This window comes from Ranitomeya imitator, chromosome 1 (genome assembly GCF_032444005.1).
Source record: "Ranitomeya imitator isolate aRanImi1 chromosome 1, aRanImi1.pri, whole genome shotgun sequence".
In the NCBI taxonomy this organism is placed as follows: Eukaryota; Metazoa; Chordata; class Amphibia; order Anura; family Dendrobatidae; genus Ranitomeya; species Ranitomeya imitator.
This window is the reverse complement of record NC_091282.1, coordinates 196,040,557-196,060,623: the sequence shown is the minus strand read 5'-3', so window position 1 is coordinate 196,060,623 and position 20,067 is coordinate 196,040,557. Positions and strand designations below refer to the sequence as shown.

The 20,067-nt window shown below is 40.7% G+C and overlaps 1 protein-coding gene across 5 annotated transcripts in view; it reads left to right on the top strand.

The window, feature by feature from the left end:
- Positions 1-20,067, top strand: part of SEMA6A (semaphorin 6A) — a 339,475-nt gene that overhangs the window by 136,872 nt on the left and 182,536 nt on the right. For 4 of the 5 annotated variants that reach the window (XM_069753296.1, XM_069753304.1, XM_069753286.1 and 1 more), the window contains exons 8-17: positions 5-142; positions 766-854; positions 5,082-5,299; positions 8,553-8,684; positions 12,876-13,031; positions 13,722-13,898; positions 15,726-15,866; positions 16,008-16,088; positions 19,351-19,409; positions 19,729-19,749. In XM_069753296.1, the coding sequence (XP_069609397.1) occupies positions 5-142; positions 766-854; positions 5,082-5,299; positions 8,553-8,684; positions 12,876-13,031; positions 13,722-13,898; positions 15,726-15,866; positions 16,008-16,088; positions 19,351-19,409; positions 19,729-19,749 (1,212 nt within the window). Of the gene's footprint in view, positions 1-4; positions 143-765; positions 855-5,081; positions 5,300-8,552; positions 8,685-12,875; positions 13,032-13,721; positions 13,899-15,725; positions 15,867-16,007; positions 16,089-19,350; positions 19,410-19,728; positions 19,750-19,909; positions 19,962-20,067 lie in introns of all 5 variants that reach the window. The other variant, XM_069753312.1, reaches the window with a different exon arrangement.

Genomic DNA, 20,067 nt, shown 5'->3' with positions numbered 1-20,067 from the left:
CAAGATGGAAAACTCTATTCTGCAACTGTGACTGACTTCCTCGCGATTGATGCCGTCATTTATCGGAGTCTAGGGGACAGTCGGAGTCTAGGAGACAGCCCAACTCTGCGGACCGTCAAGTATGATTCCAAGTGGTTGAAAGGTAAGGATCACCTACTATACATCCATGTAATGTCGAATTTTTGAGGTAAAAGTTTCCTTTCTCTTACATTTACTTCATGATGTCCAAAAACCGCTTAGCTTCTCCTTAGCAACTGTCTTTGATCTATCCAATGATAGATGGAAAAGGATCCATTAATTAGCCGTCCGATTTTTCTTTCGTTTGTAAAGGATCTGTGTTTTGCTTACTGGATCAATTACAAATGGAAGAAAGTGGATGTCTAATTAACGGATCCGTTTTCCATAGACTTCAACGTTAAAAGAACGGATGCAGCGGAGATCAGGTTTTTTCTTAGAAACGGACTAGAAAGTTGTGTCTGCCTAACGATTCCTGCGGGAGCCGTTCTAACCGATCATTATCACTATATCTTATGACATATGTGTCTGGAAGAAAAAAGGAAATTCCCCATTCAACACCAGGAATCCCTTTTTTCTCGAAAATGTGACTCTCTACCCAGTAGTATTTGAACACCATGGGTACCTGATATTATCTTCAATACAAGCTTGGGAAGTATAATTGGCCAATAATGAAATTCTGTGAGGGACATCCTGTCTATGTTCATAAGAAATGTTTCTCTGCCTTACATCGTTCTTCTCTGTTTTCAGAGCCATACTTCGTGCATGCTGTAGATTACGGGGACCTTATCTACTTTTTCTATCGTGAAATTGCAGTCGAATATAACAGCATGGGAAAGGTAGGGCAAGAAATAAACGTAAATTACCTGTGCAGCTGCTCTTAAGTCATCCCAGCAATAAGAGACCTTGCAATGAGAACCATTAATCACCCTGACAAGGCCACCTTTTGGGAAGATTGCATTGCAGATCTTGAAACTTTGTAATGTCTTTCAAGTGCAGCACTCTTATGTAGGATATTACTGCTTGAGGGAGAGAGCGTGGACCGGCTCTCCGCGGCGCTAGGAACCGACATGTGGGGAAACTACTGCCCTTTGGAAATGATAAGATGTCCGTACACAGAGAGAATTCTGCACTCTTGTGGTGATGATATCCATGTTACCCTGCTTTATAGACAATCATACATCCATTATTGCCTCCTGTTCTAGTGTACAAAACCAGACTATTCCTATCTTATCTACATGTCCAGCTGAACGCAATCTAGTCTTATCTGTTATCAGCCATTTTATTCTGAGGAGAGGCTGATCCCAGCTGTCAGGAATAGGATAATGCTCAGGAATACAGAAATATGTCTGTGATCAGTATTTTATCCAAAATGTCTTGCTGAAAAACATTTGTATTTATTTGAGTGATTTTAGCTTTCAGCCTAAGACATGAAGCTGTCATATTACATAATGTAGTGACTTATTTTTGTGTCACAACAGTAATCATGAAGTCGCCATTTAAAAAAAATACAACCCTTCCGGATTTTGGGTCACTGGTTGCAACACCTGCTATAGATTTTAAACTCAGCAGGTGTTATGCTGGTTAATATGAGAGCAGTATTATGTAGGGGCATGTCTCCTGATTCCAGTGATGTATCATTTACTGGACTGGTTGGTGAAGTTTGGATACAATCCCAGTTTTCTCTGTTGTAGATGTAGGAGTGGTCAGAATTCTGAGCTCCGTATAACCCCGCCCACACCTCTGATTGGCAGATTCCCGTGTACATTGTCAGCAAGCTGCCAATCAGTGGTGGGGGCGCGATTATACAGATTACCTGACTCGTCTGCATATGAGACCGATTCAGGCAATGATAATCTCCTGCTGATAAAACATTGATTGTTTTGAAACTACAGGAAACAGCCTAATAAGTAATACATCCTTGTTATCAGGCTCTATGTCCCTACATCATTCTTCTGTCAGATTAATGTGTGATGTAGCAAATTTTATCCCAATTGCTACATCACATATTATTCTTTATTGGGACACCACATTCTGCTGCATACATTATTTCAGATTAAATGGATTAACTTTATAGTAAGGCCCTGTTACACTGCATTTATGAGTTTATCAATGGTTCCACCTGAATTCCAGAAATTGGGATTCAGGCAGAACCCCTAATGGGGCCATAGAGCACAATAACAAACAAATCCTACAAACGTAACTAAATTTTTGGAGAAGTCTTGGATAGTTTTCAGAAAAAAAATCTTAACTTTGTCACATTAACCCTGGTAAAGCAAATTAATTCAGCCAACAATAAAGTGTTAAAATAATGATGCTAATATACATATACTATTGTAAACCAGACAGTTGTAGACATCTTAAAGGGTTATTTCTATTTAAGAACTGTCTGGGGCGAGAATAAGTAACCAAGGAACACTAACCAGCAGGAGCCGTGGAATTTGATCTCGTTTCCAGTCTACAGAGCCCTAACTTATCAGCCCGTATTTCTTTGCAACATATGCTGACATCAAACAAATAGGAGCTGGAAATAAGCTTGAAGTCAGACATAAAAAAAAATAAACTTGCTTTTTTTAAAGCATGATGTCAGATGCAAATGTGATATCTGGGATGACTTACGTGCTGGAGATTGTCTTTCTGTCTAAACCCGTATAGAGTATATGTAAATATATGTAGCCCAAAGTGTCGCTTCAGTGATTGCACTTATTTTCCAGCTAGTTATATTTAGACACAATGTTATCTGATTAAAATTCATGTCAGCTTTTTGACTGTGTAGAACTATAATTGTCAGCACTGGTACCTGGGCAATAAACTTAGAACAGTTGAAAAAAGCATATTTTTGTAGTTCAGATGTAGACCACATTGAGTTGATGGTAGTAGTAGTAGTATTAAAGTGAACCTGTCACCAGGTTTGGCCAATAAGAGATATGGCCACCACCTTTCAGCATTCCATAATGCTGTATATCTGCCCCCTACCTGACCTGTAAGACAAGAAAAATAACTTTTATCATACTCACCTGGGGGGCGGTCCGGTCCGATGGGTGTTGCTGATCTTGGTCCGGCGCCTCCCATCTTCTTATGATCCCTGTCCTCCTGTTTGCTTCGTGCGGATAATGTGTCCCTTCGTCATCCACACAGTCTCCTCAGCACAGCGCTCCTGTGGAGGGCAGAGCACAGTACTGCAGTGCGCATGCACACGGGCTCTCTGACCTTACCCGGTACCTGCACACTGCAGTACTTTGCTCTGCCATCAACAGGGCAGAGAAGTGCGCCTGCGCAGGATCGCGGTGCAGACGAGACATCTACATAAAGCAAGCAGGAGGGCGGCATCGCAAGAAGAAGGGAGGCGCCGGATCAAGAAGAGCGATGCCTATCGGACCGGACCACCCTGCAGGTGAGTATAATAAAAGTTATTTTTCAGTTCCTCTAGGTCGGGTTGAGGCCAGATACACAGCATTATAGAATTCTGTATATCAGCTCTGAAAGGTGATGGCCGCATCTCATATCAGTCAAACCTGGTGACATGTTCCATTTAAGAGGAAACTGTCACCAGATTTTTGCTACCTCATCTGAGAGCAGAATAATGTATGAAAATAGACCTTGAATCCAGCGATGTATCACTTAGTTTACTGGGTGCAGCAGTTCTGACAAAGTCAGTTTTTTTTAGATGAAGCAGAGCTCAAAATCTGACCCCGCACACATCATAGTTCTGTATGTACACAGTCTATTGAGAGTAAGCTGCTTATCACAGGAAGGGGTGGAGTCAGACCAGGGATCACTAGCACTATAGTCCAGGCAGTGACAATCTCTTGGTGATAAAGCATTCGTTGTATGAAAGCAACACAAAGACTAGTAAGTGACACATCACTGAAATCTATTTCTCAGCCTCTACCTCATGCTGTCCTCAGATTACATAGCAAATATCTGCTGACAGATTCCCTTTAAAGGGTCAAAATATTTTTTGTACATCATGCTTAGTAAATAATTATTCATCCATAACACAGCTTTTTCAAGAAGAAGGCATCTCTTAATCATGATTATATTTGCCAATATCTTTGTGAACAAGAGGTCCAGGTTCATTTTGGCCTTATCCTCCTTCTGTACCGTAAAGTTGATGTAAAACTAATTATAGAGGACTCAGGCAATCCACAGTTGTTTCACTGTTGATATGCATCGAAGGATAGTCATGTCATCCTTTGCTCCTTCAAGCACCTCCAGACCTCGATCGGGTGTTGTGATTGTTTCAAGGGAAAGAAGCCCCTTTTTTTGTGCTCTGTTTTCCCCTTTGACTTTCGAAAAGCTATGTCATCAATATGTAATGGTCAGAATCCAACCCAAGGCTCCAAATGTAAATAACCAACAAAATTTGTAAGCTAAAATGGCTGTCACTGGTTACATTCATATCCATTTGCGTCAGCTCTTTTTGGGTTGGTATGTAAGGCGTGAAGACAGCTCCCACTGCACAATTGTATAGATCATCAGACACATATTGTAGGGAATATGTAACGCTTGAATAGATTAGTAAAACAAGCTTCTAAACTCATAAGTGCAAATGCTAATTCCGCATAATCTTTAATTAAGCCAAAACAAAATAGAATTCGGGCGGCTTCAGTGATTTGAAATGTCATTGAAACTCTCCACTTATTACAGCAGGGTGAGGCGGCACGGGCTGAATTGTACAAGAGAAAGATTTGTTGGGGGTTATGGAAAAAATAGTCACTGAAGATCTTCTAAACATTCTAGAGAGCAGAGATTTGCGGAAGCATCCGGCTTTCTGAGTAATCTGTTCTGTACAAGCAGAATGTGCTTTTGTCTGTGGAAATGGAAAGCTAAGCAGCCTTTCTAGAAATTAATTTATATATTGCAGACATCTAATCTTTTAGGGGATTTATTGCACTGCTTTATATGGCACATTCTTATCTTTTGCAACACATGGTTCGAGAACTGAGTTTTCCCTTTGGTGGCTATTTTTTTTTTTCTCTCCAGAGGATTATATTGCTATTGTATCCTATTACACGTTCCGGCACTTTCTGACACTATTACTGAAATATTGTTTTGCTCTGTAGGTGGTGTTTCCGAGAGTTGCCCAGGTCTGTAAGAATGACATGGGAGGCTCTCAAAGGGTGCTCGAGAAACAGTGGACTTCATTTCTTAAAGCTCGATTGAATTGCTCTGTTCCTGGTGATTCCCATTTCTACTTTAACATACTGCAAGCTGTTACTGATGTGATCCATATTAATGGCCGAGACGTTGTGCTTGCTACATTCTCCACGCCGTATAACAGGTAATGCCTGCTGTTTTACGCTCCTCTATGAGCTTCCGTTGTGAATTCTTCTTCTTCCATAATTGAGTGTGTTTTCTAAGATTCATGGTTTAAAAAAAAAAGATTTATGCCAGTAAGATCTAAGCCCCTCTTTCACCTGCTCCTCTCTACACCCACTTAATTAAAAATGCCTATAGAAATAATAAACTAGTGTTTTGGATGTGCCGCCAATTTTATTTTTGGAGGCAGAGTCACTACCTTTCCTACTTAAAAGGGGAAAAAAAGCTTGGTGAGACAATATTTTGCTATGGTTTTATTTTCCTCCACAAAGACAGAAAAGGAAAATATGGATTTTTTTTTAAAATAAAAGAAAATATATTATTAAATATGGTAATATATTATTTGTTTTATTATTTAAAATTATGTATTAATAGTAAAGGGAACCTGACAAGCCACCCATGACCTTCAACTCACCAACATTTGTATATTTCTTGTTAAATACCCTACCTAACCAGCCCTTTATACTGTTTGGCACCTAAACAAGGGTAACAAAAAAAAAAGTATTTTCATGCATCAATTTTCATATGCTAATTTCCCTTTGACTATTCAATGGGGCGTTTGTTTCCCCCAAGTAGTCATCCACTCTGCTTGTTATTACGACCCTGTGGGAGTGATAACAATGTTTGCAAGAACCAATGTCATTGCTAACTCTTGCGCATGCACACAACTTCCTTTGCTCATGTTATTGTGCTTCTGAAGCTGGGGTACGCTTCCCGACTTCAGAGGCGCACTGCACATGTCTTCAAGCAAAGTAGAAGCCTGACATCAATGGAGGAGCCGTAGATCAGGCTTTTTCTCATCTTCCGGTCATGCGCAGTGTGCCTCAGAAGCTGGGAAGCGTACAACTGACTTCAGAGGCACAATGGCCTGGGTAAAGAGTTTTGCAGAGAGCTGGCAATGATGCAATGCAGCCTTTTCCAAATAATCTTACCATTCTCACAGGAGTGTGTTAACATGTTGAGCGGGATGACTAGTCTGGCGAAACAAATGCCCCATCAACTCGCCAAAGGGAAATTAGCATATGAAAAATGGAGTGTAAGAAGACTTTTCTTTACAAGTCTTTAGGTGTCAAACATATAAAGGGTTGGTTAGGCAGGGAATTTGACAAGAAATATACAAATGCTGGTGGATTGGAAGACATTGAAGACTTGTCTGGTTTCCTTTCTTTGGTCTTTTAAGAATAAATACCAGTACATACATTTTCCTTTTAACCCCTTCATGACCTTGGGATTTTCCGTTTTTCCGTGTTCGTTTTTCGCTCCCCTCCTTCCCAGAGCCATAACTTTTTTATTTTTCCGTCAATTTGGCCATGTGAGGGCTTATTTTTTGCGAGACGAGTTGTACTTTTGAACAGCATCATTGGTTTTACCATGTCGTGTACTAGAAAATGGGAAAAAAATTCGAAGTGCAGTGAAATTGCAAAAAAAGTGCAATCCCACACTGGTTTTTTGTTTGGCTTTTTTGCTAGGTTCACTAAAAATGACCTGCCATTATGATTCTCCAGGTCAGTACGAGTTCATAGACACCAAACATGACTAGGTTATTTTTTATCTAAGTGGTGAAAAAAAATTCCAAACTTTGCTAACATAAAAAAATAATAAATTGTGCCATTTTCCGATACTCGTAGCGTCTCCATTTTTCATGATCTGGGGTTGGTTGAGGGCTTATTTTTTGTGTTCCGAGCTGGCATTTTTAATGATACCATTTTGGTGCAGATACTTGCTTTTGATCGCCCGTTATTGCATTTTAATGCAATGTCGCAGCCACCAAAAAAACGTAATTCTGGCGTTTAGAATTTTTTTTCTCGCTACACCGTTTAGCGATCAGGTTAATGCTTTTTTTTATTGATCAGGCGATTCTGAACGCGGCAATACCAAATATGTGTAAGTTTGATTTTTTTTTATTGATTTATTTTGACTGGGGCGAAAGGGGGGTGATTTAAACTTTTATATTTTTTTTATTTTTTCACATTTTTTTAACTTTTTTTTTAACTTTTGCCGTGCTTCAATAGCCTCCATGGGAGGCTAGAAGCTGGCAGAACACGATCGCCTCTGCTACATAGCAGCGATCTGATGTTCGCTGCTATGTAGCAGAATTGCAGGTGTGCTGTGAGCGCCGACCACAGGGTGGCACTTACAGCTGCCGGGGATCAGTAACCATAGAGGTCTCAAGGACCTCTATGGTTACAATGAACAAGCATCGCCGACCTCTGATCATGTGACCGGGGTCGGAGATGCAATCATTTCCGGCCGCCCGGCCGGAAGCGGTAGTTAAATGCCGCTGTCTGTGTTTGACAGCGGCATTTAACTAGTTAATAGGCGCGGGCAGATCGCGATTCTGCCCGCGACTATTACGGGCACATGTCAGCTGTTCAAAACAGCTGACATGTCCCAGCTTTGATGCGGGCTCCCGTCCGAGGTCAGAAAGGGGTTAAAATTCTTTTTTTTTTATTAACACTATGGCATGGTCTCAAATTCATAAAAACAGACAACTTGTATGTAAAAGCAGCAACAAACTGAATGTTGTAGAGGCAGGAGACACATTATGCTTCATAGTATGATAATAGCCACTAATTTTAAGTTGTTGATGGGGGTCTGTATTCTTCTAACTGTTGATTCAGCCTGTGGTGTAAAATACAACTTAACAGCCATTCAAAGTCCTTCATTCCAGAAAAAAAGATAGTAAACTGGCTTATTTTTTTTTCTTCAATGGAAATCTTGGGAAACACAAATGCCAAATGATGTAATTTTGATCAAGTCGTAATTGGATGCCTTAGTATTAGGCAGCATTCACTGCAGACCTAGATTAGTCTCCGTGGCACAGTAGGATTTTTTGTCAATTAACACTTGAAATGTGTTGATAATGTCTACAGGCCAATACTTCAAAATAATAGGCCATAATTCTAGTAGCCCATTACCTGCTGTGCAAACCCCATGGTAGAGACGGTTTCTCAGGCGATTTCTTTCTTTTTAAGATCCCAGTAATTAGGTCTTTTTTAGATGCCATTGAGGAAAAGACTGCTAACAGGAACTCGACTGGCGCTACATTTGTCTGTTTTGCATGGAATTGCCCTCAGTTGTCAATAGATAAGGGTCAGGAGTTCATAGCTAAGCTTCCTATGACAGTAAGGCTTCTATGCGGCATGGGTTTCAGGCACAAATTGTATGCATAGCTATGGAATGAGTAATAAATTCTGGGAAATGTCATATTGCAGCATCCCTGGATCTGCTGTCTGTGCTTACGACATGGCTGACATTGCCAGCGTGTTTACTGGGAGATTCAAGGAGCAGAAATCACCAGATTCCACATGGACCCCTGTTCCAGATGAACGTGTGCCTAAGCCCAGGTAAAACCTTTATTTTAATATATACAATCTATAGTGATCATAAAGAAAATTCAGATGTGTCCTTCCCTATCTTTCTTTTTGAGATGAGAGGTGGAAAGTGATCAGCTTTTAAAAAACTAACAAAAAAAATGTTCATTACACCTTGTCGGAAGAGGTTTAGGCTATATGAGGCAACTCTGTAGCTCTGATGTGAATTGCAGCCTGTTTGGGGTTTTGCTAGTATGTCACAGTAATGTGTTGAATTTGTATAATGAATAATTGTGGTCCCTAACCAAATTCATGGAAAGGTTAGGATGGACTCATTTGTTTCTTGTGAGGTTGGTTTATGACATATTTGTGTATGTCTTATATAGAAAATTAGATAGAGCTCCACTACAATTATTATTATTTATTATTATTATATTATTCCATGGCACTTTACATGTGAGGAGGGGTATACATAATAAAAAAACAAGTACAGTAATCTTAATCAATACAAGTCAGGACTGGTACATGAGGAGAGAGGACCTTGCCCATGAGGGCTCACAATCTACAAGGGATGGGTGAGAATACAGAAGGCGAGGATAGAGCTGGTTGTGCAGTGGTTTGGTCGATTGGTTGTTACTTCAGGTTGTAGGCTTGTCTGAAAGAGGTAGGTCTTCAGGTTCTTTTTGAAGGTTTCCACGGTAGGTGAGAGTCTGATGTCTTGGGGTAGAGAGTTCCAGAGTATGGGGGATGCACGGGACAAATCTTGTATGCGATTGTGGGAAATCTGGTATGTGATTGTGGGAAGAGGAGATAAGAGGGGAGTATTGAAAGAGATCTTGTGAGGATCTGAAGTTGCATGCAGGTAAGTATCGGGAGACGAGGTCACAGATGTATGGAGGAGACAGGTTGTTGATGGCTTTGTATGCAATGGTTAGGGTTTTGAACTGGAGTCCTTGGGTAATAGGGAGCCAGTGCAGGGATTGACAGAGGGGAGAGGTGGGGAATAGCAGGGGAATAAGTGGATTAGTCAGGCAGCAGAGTTTAGAATAGATTGGAGGGGTGCAAGAGTGTTAAGGTACTGTCACACTAGACGATATCGCTAGCGATCCGTGACGTTGCAGCGTCCTCGCTAGCGATATCGTCCAGTGTGACAGGCAGCAGCGATCAGGCCCCTGCTGGGAGATCGCTGGTCGGGGAAGAAAGTCCAGAACTTTATTTCGTCGCTGGACTCCCCGCAGACATCGCTGAATCGGTGTGTGTGACACCGATTCAGCGATGTCTTCACTGGTAACCAGGGTAAACATCGGGTAACTAAGCGCAGGGCCGCGCTTAGTAACCCGATGTTTACCCTGGTTACCATCGTAAAAAAACAAACAGTACATACTTACATTCAGCTGTCTGTCCCTTGCCGTCTGTTTGATGCACTGACTGCTGGCTGAAAGTGAAAGCACAGCACAGCGGTGAGTCACACAGCGGTGACTCACCGCTGTGGCTGTGCTCTGCTTTCACTTTACGGCCAGCAGTCAGTGCAGCAAACAGACGGCAAGGGACAGACAGCTGAATGTAAGTATGTACTGTTTGTTTTTTTACGATGGTAACCAGGGTAAACATCGGGTTACTAAGCGCGGCCCTGCGCTTAGTTACCCGATGTTTACCCTGGTTACCGGGGACCTCGGGATCGTTGGTCGCTGGAGAGCGGTCTGTGTGACAGCTCTCCAGCGACCAAACAGCGACGCTGCAGCGATCCGGATCGTTGTCGGTATCGCTGCAGCGTCGCTTAGTGTGACGGTACCTTTAGAGGGGAGGCCACAGAGCAGGAGGTTGCAGTAATCAAGGCGGGAAATGATGAGGGCATGGACTAGGGTTTTTTGCAGATTCTTGGTTCACTACACTACAATGATCAGCTTTTAGTCCCAAGCACTCAGCTCATTCATGAGATAAAAGGGAAAAACGGGATACGTTGCCAAACATAGCCAGTGGCCAAGTGTGGTGGATAAAAGCTTTCCTGTCTTGTTGTTGACTAATCTGGACAACTTCTTGACAGCAGATCTGTCACAAGATTTCACAATACACACTAAAAGTATATTCACTTTGAAATTCCTTGTCAGATTGGCCTTATAGTTGCCCTCAGCTGTCAATGGATAATAATATAATCGCATATATAACATGAGATATATATATATATATATATATATGTATATATATATTCCTGATATTGAGATGAGTCCAGTCCAGTTAGTGAGCGAAAATGCTCATGAATCAAAATGTGTTCATTCCTGCTTCCCTCACTCAGTCTGACAGCTGTAGCTTAAGGTACCGTCACACTTAGCGACGCTGCAGCGATACCAACAACGATCCGGATCGCTGCAGCGTCGCTGTTTGGTCGCTGGAGAGCTGTCACACAGACCGCTCTCCAGCGACCAACGATGCCGGTAACCAGGGTAAACATCGGGTAACTAAGCGCAGGGCCGCGCTTAGTAACCCGATGTTTACCCTGGTTACCATCCTAAAAGTAAAAAAAACAAACACTACATACTTACCTACAGCCGTCTGTCCTCCAGCGCTGTGCTCTGCACTCCTCCTGTACTGTCTGTGAGAGCACAGCGGCCGGAAAGCAGAGCGGTGACGTCACCGCTCTGCTTTCCGGCTGACCGACGCTCACAGCCAGTACAGGAGGAGTGCAGAGCACAGCGCTGGAGGACAGACGGCTGTAGGTAAGTATGTAGTGTTTTTTTTTTTTACTTTTAGGATGGTAACCAGGGTAAACATCGGGTTACTAAGCGCGGCCCTGCGCTTAGTTACCCGATGTTTACCCTGGTTACCAGTGAAGACATCGCTGAATCGGTGTCACACACGCCGATTCAGCGATGTCTGCGGGGAGTCCAGCGACCAAATAAAGTTCTGGACTTTCTTCCCCGACCAGCGACAGCACAGCAGGGGCCTGATGGCTGCTGCGTGTCACACTGGACGATATCGCTAGCCAGGACGCTGCAACGTCACGGATCGCTAGCGATATCGTCTAGTGTGACGGTACCTTTACACTAAGCAGTGAGAGATCTCGGCAACACTGTCATGCTGATAGTCAGGATAGGTGGGCGGAGATTGAGTTAGATTTCATAAAAGATTATACAACCGTTCTAATGTGGATTTTCAAAGTAAATCAACATCCTTGTCAAGTCCAAGATATCTACCTAGTGGTCTATGTAGTTTTTATCGTAAAATCTGTTGACATATCCAGTAAGCGTCACATGGTATCAAAAAGGTATTGGCCATCAACAACTGTAATTGGCTATATAGAAGCCAATCAGCGGTCTTTTAATAACTTTCTTAGGCCAATGTCACTTACAATTTGCAAAGAACGATTGGTGATACAGTAGATTGGTAATAGATTGCTCTTTCCGGATAAACTGTAAGTGTTCTTGGCAGCACTTGTCCTGTTTACGCAGGTTGATATTCTGCCAAGAGTGATTTTTTTTTTTTCAAGCTTAAAAATCATTTTGCCCAATGAATGAGTGTGTTACTTGTTCGTTGGATGATTGTCAGCCGGTTTACACTGGGCAATTTTTGCGACCCGGTCAGCGACCAGTGTAAGTGCACCCTTAGGAACATTCCTAAAAGTTATATGTAAGTGAACTGTTGCTTGTGCAGTTTTCTGAAATGAATACATTTTTGTTTACTTTACAATGTTATATACTTTAAAATGTTTCACTTTACACTTTGTCCTAATGTATAAAATAATTGGGATAAAAGAAAGTAATTAAACATAGTTTCTTCTCATCAGGGTATTAGGTCTTTAACCAAAGAAAGCTATATAATAAATATCAAATACCGAATACGTCATCAAAGTTGACATTATGCAACAATTATTTTACAAAAGGCGGTGAAAATGTTTACTTTTAAACATAAAATGAAACAATAAAAACGTCGCTATTGACATTTTATCCTAATAAAACTCAAATATGATTGTGTAATATATGATAACGAGCGATCTGTCAGATTTTGACCTCATTAGTACACGTTACCCCAAAGGAGTAATTGCATCTTGAAACCTAAGGATTTAATTACAGCCTTGTTTGTGGAATCTTTCTGCTCTATTTGGATAAAGTGCAATTTTCTTTGTGCGGTAAACAACTCTTATTGAGGTTGAACTGCGGAAACCAATGTTTGTATGATACCTTATTATGTGCTTTGTGTAATTTCCATATTTTCCATTTCCATTTCCAGGCCCGGCTGTTGTGCTGGATCAGTAACAGTAGAAAGATATGCCACGTCCAATGACCTGCCAGACGACACTCTTAATTTCATTAAAACTCATCCCCTTATGGACGAGGCCGTGCCCTCTATAGTAAACAAGCCATTGTTTCTGCGGACCATGGTTAGGTAAGCAGTTTCCGGTGTCTAGTAGAGGATAGTGTATGTGATGATGTTAGGAAATGCGTTTCAGGTACTTTGAAGGTCTGTAAACATATCTGCTGTTTTTGGCATTTCTCCAGCACAAAGTGATGAGAGCTCAGGGCAGATGCCACAAACGTCCCAGGGCTGCTTTCAAGATATGAAATGTCATTTCAGCTGTGCTAAAACCAGATGTCAGTGAAGATAGAGATCAGGAGGTCCTTCGTTATTAGATTGCCTCATGAGATTTGATAGTGGTGGGGGGAAACTTTCAATATCACACCAGCATATTGGCCAATTTACTTTTTGTGCCATTACGCTCTGTCTCTTGATGAGATTTACAGATTATTTTAATTAATTCACTGTTTTATATAAATCCTCTAAGACTCGTGAAACAGCTGCACAAAAACACCATGGCCGGGATGTAGAAACATTGGTTTGAATATACAGTTCGCTGAAATAGTTTTACTTTAGCTTAACTTTTTTTTTTAACTCGGGCTTTTATGACTTTGCAGAAAAAATGGTGAAAAGTCCAGTTCTTGTTGCTATTTAGGAGTTATTGTCATTAATCAGAACTCCAAATTATGCTACTCAAGCTACCGTCGATATTTTTCTAGTACAAAAATAGTATGTTAAACCATTTCATAATTTAAAAAAAGTTTATTTCAATTTGTTTAGGTATCGCTTAACAAAAATTGCAGTTGACACTGCCGCGGGCCCATACCACAATCACACAGTGGTGTTTCTGGGATCGGAGAGGGGCGTTGTGCTCAAATTCTTGGCAAGGACCGGATACAGTGGCTTCCTTAGCGACAGTCTCTTTTTGGAAGAGATGAATGTGTATAATGTTGAAAAGTATGTATTTTTCTTAGTATGTATATAAGGTTACTTATTGTACTATGATGTTGGCCATATGTATTAGATAAATATCAGCTGAACCAGTATGGACAGGAAAGCCAACCATTTATTGTGTATAGGGTATGAAAACTCTCCCAACAGCAGATTTTATAAGAAGACAGGGAGACACCAAGTGAAATAGGAACTTATCTGGTGAAGAAATGTCTAGGTGAGAGGTATAGGAATTGCTCCCATTTAGGGATTGTTTAACCCACAACTGAGGAATCTAAGGCCTCTTTCACACTTCTGTTTTTACAATCTGCACAGGATCTGTCAAAATGATAAAAAGACGGATCCTATGCAGATTGTAAAAAGTGGGTGCACTGGGTCCGTTTTTTTGAAGCTATATGCACCTGCTGTGTATGCATCTTCGCCGCAGTTTTACACTGCGAAAATGCATATACAACACAACCTATGTTAAAAATAATTAAAAAAATAAAAATCGTGTTATTCTTACCTTTCCGGCATCACCCGCAGCCTTCCCGATGCTTGTGACGCTCGCAATGCTTCCGTTCGCTATATCATCTGGGGTCATTGCTGTGATACATTACTCGGAACGGGAGCATCACGAGCATCGAGAAGGCTGCGAGGGACGCCGGAAGGTGAGAATATCAAGATTTTTTTTATTTTTTTTATTGTTTTTAACATTATATCATTTTACTATTGATGCTGCATAGGCAGCATCAATAGTAAAAAGAGAGAGAGCGCGAGCAAGAGAAAATTTCCCTGACTGGAAATTCTTCCACGCATTCTCAGTTTCAAAAGACGGAACCCGTCGCTGGATTCCTGCATTTGACAGTCTGCAACGGATCCTGCGCCCATAGGCTTCTATTATAGCCAATGATGGACGGTGCAGGATCCGTCGCTGAGCGATTTTACGACATGCACAAAAACGCTCCTCTGTGCGTTGTCTCCGCCCGACGGACAGCGATTTTACGACAGATCCAGTGCATGATGGATGAAACGGATGGCCATCGACACAAGTCTATGAGAAAAAAACAGATCCAGCAGAAACATTTGCTGGATCCGTTTTTTTCACAAAATGACACATTGTGACGGAAAAAGAAAGACGGAAGTGTGAAAGAGGCCGAAGTATGATAGCTGCTGCATTACCTTCAGTTTTGGAGATCCCACAGTGTAGAACAATTGCTAGGAGGATAAGAGTATTATTCTACCCTGCTGTGTTAGATTGAAGAATTCTGGACACAGTAAGGGATTGCATCATGCAGTTTATTCTCAAAGCGTTTCGAAGGTGAACTTCAAAACGCGTTGAGAATAAACCACATGATCTAATCCATTACTGCTTCCTCTGGAAATTTTGAATATAGCAGAGCAACGCAGCCTAATACTCTTATCTTTCTACCTATTGTTCAACTGATCTTGTAACTTCCATATTAAAACTGATTAAACCACATTGGGCATCACTTCATTCTATCTTTGACCTGGTTGTAGTTGCTGCCTTTGCAGGTAGATCAAAAGTCATGGGATACCTGTTCTGACAATTAAGTCACATGCTATAAATATTCTGTAATATTAATGTATTTTGAGGAGAAACCCACTTATAAGCTCAACCATAAATTTGTTCCGACCTATGGTAAAGAAGGGAAGGATTGAACCACCACAAGACCGTTTTTCCAACATGCTGTGAACTCAGGCTAAATCAGTTGAAAACATATTTTAATTACCTACTTGTCCAGATACAGAATCAATATATGCTCAATTCCAATAGTTATGCAAATATACAGTGCAAAAATCTAGCACAATTCATCTTATTTCTTTATATAGGTGTAACTACGAAGGAACAGAGGACAAGAGGATTATTGGGATGCAGCTTGACAAGCATAATAATGCTCTATATGTTGCATTTTCCACCTGTGTGATCTGGGTACCTCTTTCAAGATGTGAACGTCATATGAAGTGTAAAAAGTATGTGCTTGTTGTGTGTTTCCAGGAGATTTTACATGGCTAGCGTTTTGATGTTCTCCCCTGATTGTACAGAATGCGCTTTTTGTCATGGGTTAAACGAGATGAACTCCTCATTCTGTGCTCTCTATCCCTTATGTCTAGGACTTGTATTGCTTCCAGAGACCCATACTGTGTTTGGTTGCGAGATGCGGGAACATGTTCACAGCTGTCACCTGGTGCTAAGTAAGTTGACACAAATCACAAGATGTAACTATTCTGGAGACTATGTCAGTAAATGTTTTAATTGGATAAGCAATTGACTTTGTATTGGAGGTCTGACTAGTGTGAAATGTTTGTAATTAAGATAAAAAATAAAAAACAGAATGCATAACGTACTGTCCAGGCCGCATGACACAAAGACACAATGTTTCTATTCTGCAAAATAAGAATTAGCCTAAGAATTTTAACAGTGCTAGTTCTGTAACAAGATGAAGTTGTCCTTGGCAAGGCAGGTGCTTCCATTCCAGCTAGCTGTAATTATATAAAAAAAAGAAAAAAATAATACGAGTTTTCATTTCTGGAAACTTCTCGGAAACACCATATATTATCCTCTCAGTTACAGTGGAATACACAATTAAAATAAAAAAACAGAAAAAACAATTTGAATTTGTGTTTGCAGATCATCACAGAGAATTTGTTGTACTCAATGTGGGATTTACAGTAAAGGATCATATTGAGTTTGGTGCACAGTAGAGGGTCTGATTGTTTTTGGAGCTACTTCAATACCTCACCTATAAATGCTGCCTTTAAGATGTGTCCTCAAGAGAATGATGTGATTGATTCATTTGGCCACACGCATTCTCAAAATTTCCAAAAGTCTGGATCCTCTGGGGCCTGCTTAGCATAGCTGACCATTGACCGTGATCACTATAGGTCACAGTCTTTGGCAGGCATATTTTCAACATCTGTATGATCATGATCAATTAGTCCATTGGGAATTATTGTTCTTCTCGTCATTACCAATGTGGCCCTCGCAGAGATTGTAGAATTACATTTATATAATACTGTTGGTACAAAAGCCTTTTAAAGTGCTATCCGCGGCAAATACTTGGAAAGTCTGCTGTGTTAGAGGTAAGAAAGAATAGAAAGAACATTGCAAATAAAAAACAGATGTGAATATTCATAATAACTGCAGTCTATTACATCACAAACCGCTGAAAGCTTAATGACTTCCATGGGTAAATCATTATTTTGGGTTTGGTTTATTTGGATAGTCGTTGCTGTAGTAAGCCATAACCTCCATCCACCGAGAATATTTCTTACTTTCAAGTTGAGTTTGTTTACTAGAAGCAAAAATAAGAAGCCACTTTACCCACAGTAAGTCATTTCCATATTGTTTTCATTAACAAAGCAGAATTAGAAGCAAATGCTTCTGGGTAGAGAGCTGACATCTGACTAACGTATGGAGTAACTTTCTAAAAATACATGGACATCTGAGCAGCATTCCAAGCCACAGTTGACAGGATGAAGCCTACTGCATAGACACAATATGATTATTGTGTAAGGAGTTGTTTGGGTGACACATGCTGTTCTGTCCTAACTACCATAGCTTTTTTTGTACAATGCTCAAGAATCATAAATTTTTCATTGCTTTAAGATTGACAACCAATGAAATTAAAAATTGACTTGTCTTAGGAATGTTTTGGTCTCACCTGATATTACTATGTTACATATCACATAAGCACCCTAAAGAAATTAGACAATTAAACCTTAAGTAGCTCTAAAACTTTGATATGTTTATTACTCATAGCATAACCCCATCAAATTCTTCTTCTCTAGTCCAAAGGATGCTTCCCAAACACTTGAGACATTTATATATTACAGAGTGGTAGGAAAAGAGAGTATATGGAATTTACCCACACAAGCATGGGAAATGCAAACTCTAAAGGTACCGTCACACTAGACGATATCGCTAGCGATCCGTGACGTTGCAGCGTTCTGGCTAGCTATATCATCCAGTGTGACACGCAGCAGCGATCAGAATCCTGCTGTGATATCGGTGGTCGGGGAAGAAAGGCCAGAACTTTGTTTCGTCGCTGGCTCTCCCGCTGACATCGCTGAATCGGCGTGTGTGACGCCGATTCAGCGATGTCTTCGCTGGTAACCAGGGTAAACATTGGGTTACTAAGCGCAGGGCCACGCTTATTAACCCGATGTTTACCCTGGTTACCATTGTTAAAGTAAAAAAAACAACCACTACATACTTACCTACCGCTGTCTGTCCCCGGCGCTGTGCTTCTCTGCTCTGGCTGTGAGCGCCGGGTAGCTGGAAAGCACAGCGGTGACGTCACCGCTCTGCTTTCCGGCCGCTGTGCTCACAGCCAGAGCAGAGAAGCACAGCGCCGGGGACAGACAGCGGTAGGTAAGTATGTAGTGGTTGTTTTTTTACTTTAACGATGGTAACCAGGGTAAACATCGGGTTACTAAGCGCGGCCCCGCGCTTAGTAACCCGATGTTTACCCTGGTTACCGGCATCATTGGTCGCTGGAGAGCGGTCTGTGTGACAGCTCTCCAGCGACCAAACAGCGACGCTGCAGCGATCCGGATCGTTGTCGGTATCGCTGCAGCGTCGCTTAGTGTGACGGTACCTTTAGACGATGTTGTCATTGACCAAATTTGAACCTCTGGTCTCAGTTGGATTACTATGACTATGTAACCTACACAGACGTCTCGTAGTAGAAACATAATTCTTTGCTTTATAAATTAGCCAGCAATGATATTTATGGAAGCCTGTAACCTTTAATTACCAGACCTGTGAAGTATTGGGTCCAGGCCAAATATAAGACCTTGTAAAATGTTAGGTTGATAAGTATATAAAACCAAACTAAAACTACATAAAACCGAACTGAAAAAATAGGGGTAATATTGACTATTATGGCTGTGTCTGCATTATGATTTTTCCTTAATTGATCATTCACCCAACAGCAAACTTTAATCCAGTGTGTTTGCGGGCATTTAAAATAATTTGAAAAACCATACAAGACCTTTGTAGAGGTGCGTATGTAAATTCAAGCGGTAATGTCAAGTGAATGGGGTTATAGATTCTCAATTATACATGAACTCACCACTGGACATCATTCTCGTAGAAATTTATCATTAAACCTAGTTATTTTATATTTACTTTTGAGGCAAAAATTTGCTAGAATGAAAGGTTATAAAACGGCTTTCATTACAGGACATGAAACTAAGATGATTTTGTACTTGACAAATAGAACAGATGTCACATAAATAATAGCCTGGAGTTTGACTTACGTTTGCTTTTAATGGAATGTAGTCAAGGTCACCATGTCTTTATGCATCTTGTTTTTTCTGTTTTATTTTTGCACTTTTTGACTTGTGTTTTTTTCTCCAAACTGTGCTTATGAAGCTTTGATGTTTCCACACCAGCTGCATGTAGCCTGTGTTCTGGGGTTCCTAATCCTATGTTTTTCTTCTCTCTTCACAGAGTGCCATTTGAGCAAGATGTAGAGCATGGCAATACAGACGGCCTAGGCGACTGCCAAAGTAAGCATAGAATCAACCCTGTGTTTACTCTGGGTGAAATAAGCCTTCTAAATTCCCAGAGTCAACATTACCTGCAACAATAATAGCAAAGACACTTTGCATTAACGAGCTGAAAGAATTCTATCATTGTGACGCTGACATGAAAAGGAACCTCAATGTTTGCAGAAGGGGAAATGGAGAGGGCATTTATAGTGTTGAGCTGATGTGGTAAAACTCACAGAAGTAATAGGTGGACTCTAAGGAAAGTGTTAGATTTCATGGACCATACATTATATAGAGGAGGGAGAAGTAACAAGTTCTTTCTCTGTTTCTCTTCCAGATTCTTTTGTGGCGTTAAATGGTAAGGAAAAAAAATAAGATTTGTGCATTAAAAAATTGCTTTATATGTTTTTTTAATATACCACATATTGTATTTCTTTATTATTTTACCATTTATTAGTAGAAAAAAATCTTTTTGCCATTGCGCAATTCATAAGTTTGTACTTTAACTATTTTTCCAGAGTTTTCTACTGCACCTCCAGATCAGGAAATATTTTACACAGTGTATGGTCAGTTTATACATGTTTTGTAAACCACTTGTAAAGCAGCTTTAGTAATAGCGGTATTACTCTATTGGTGACCTTTTATACATGTCATTGGTTTGGAGTTTACCAAAATT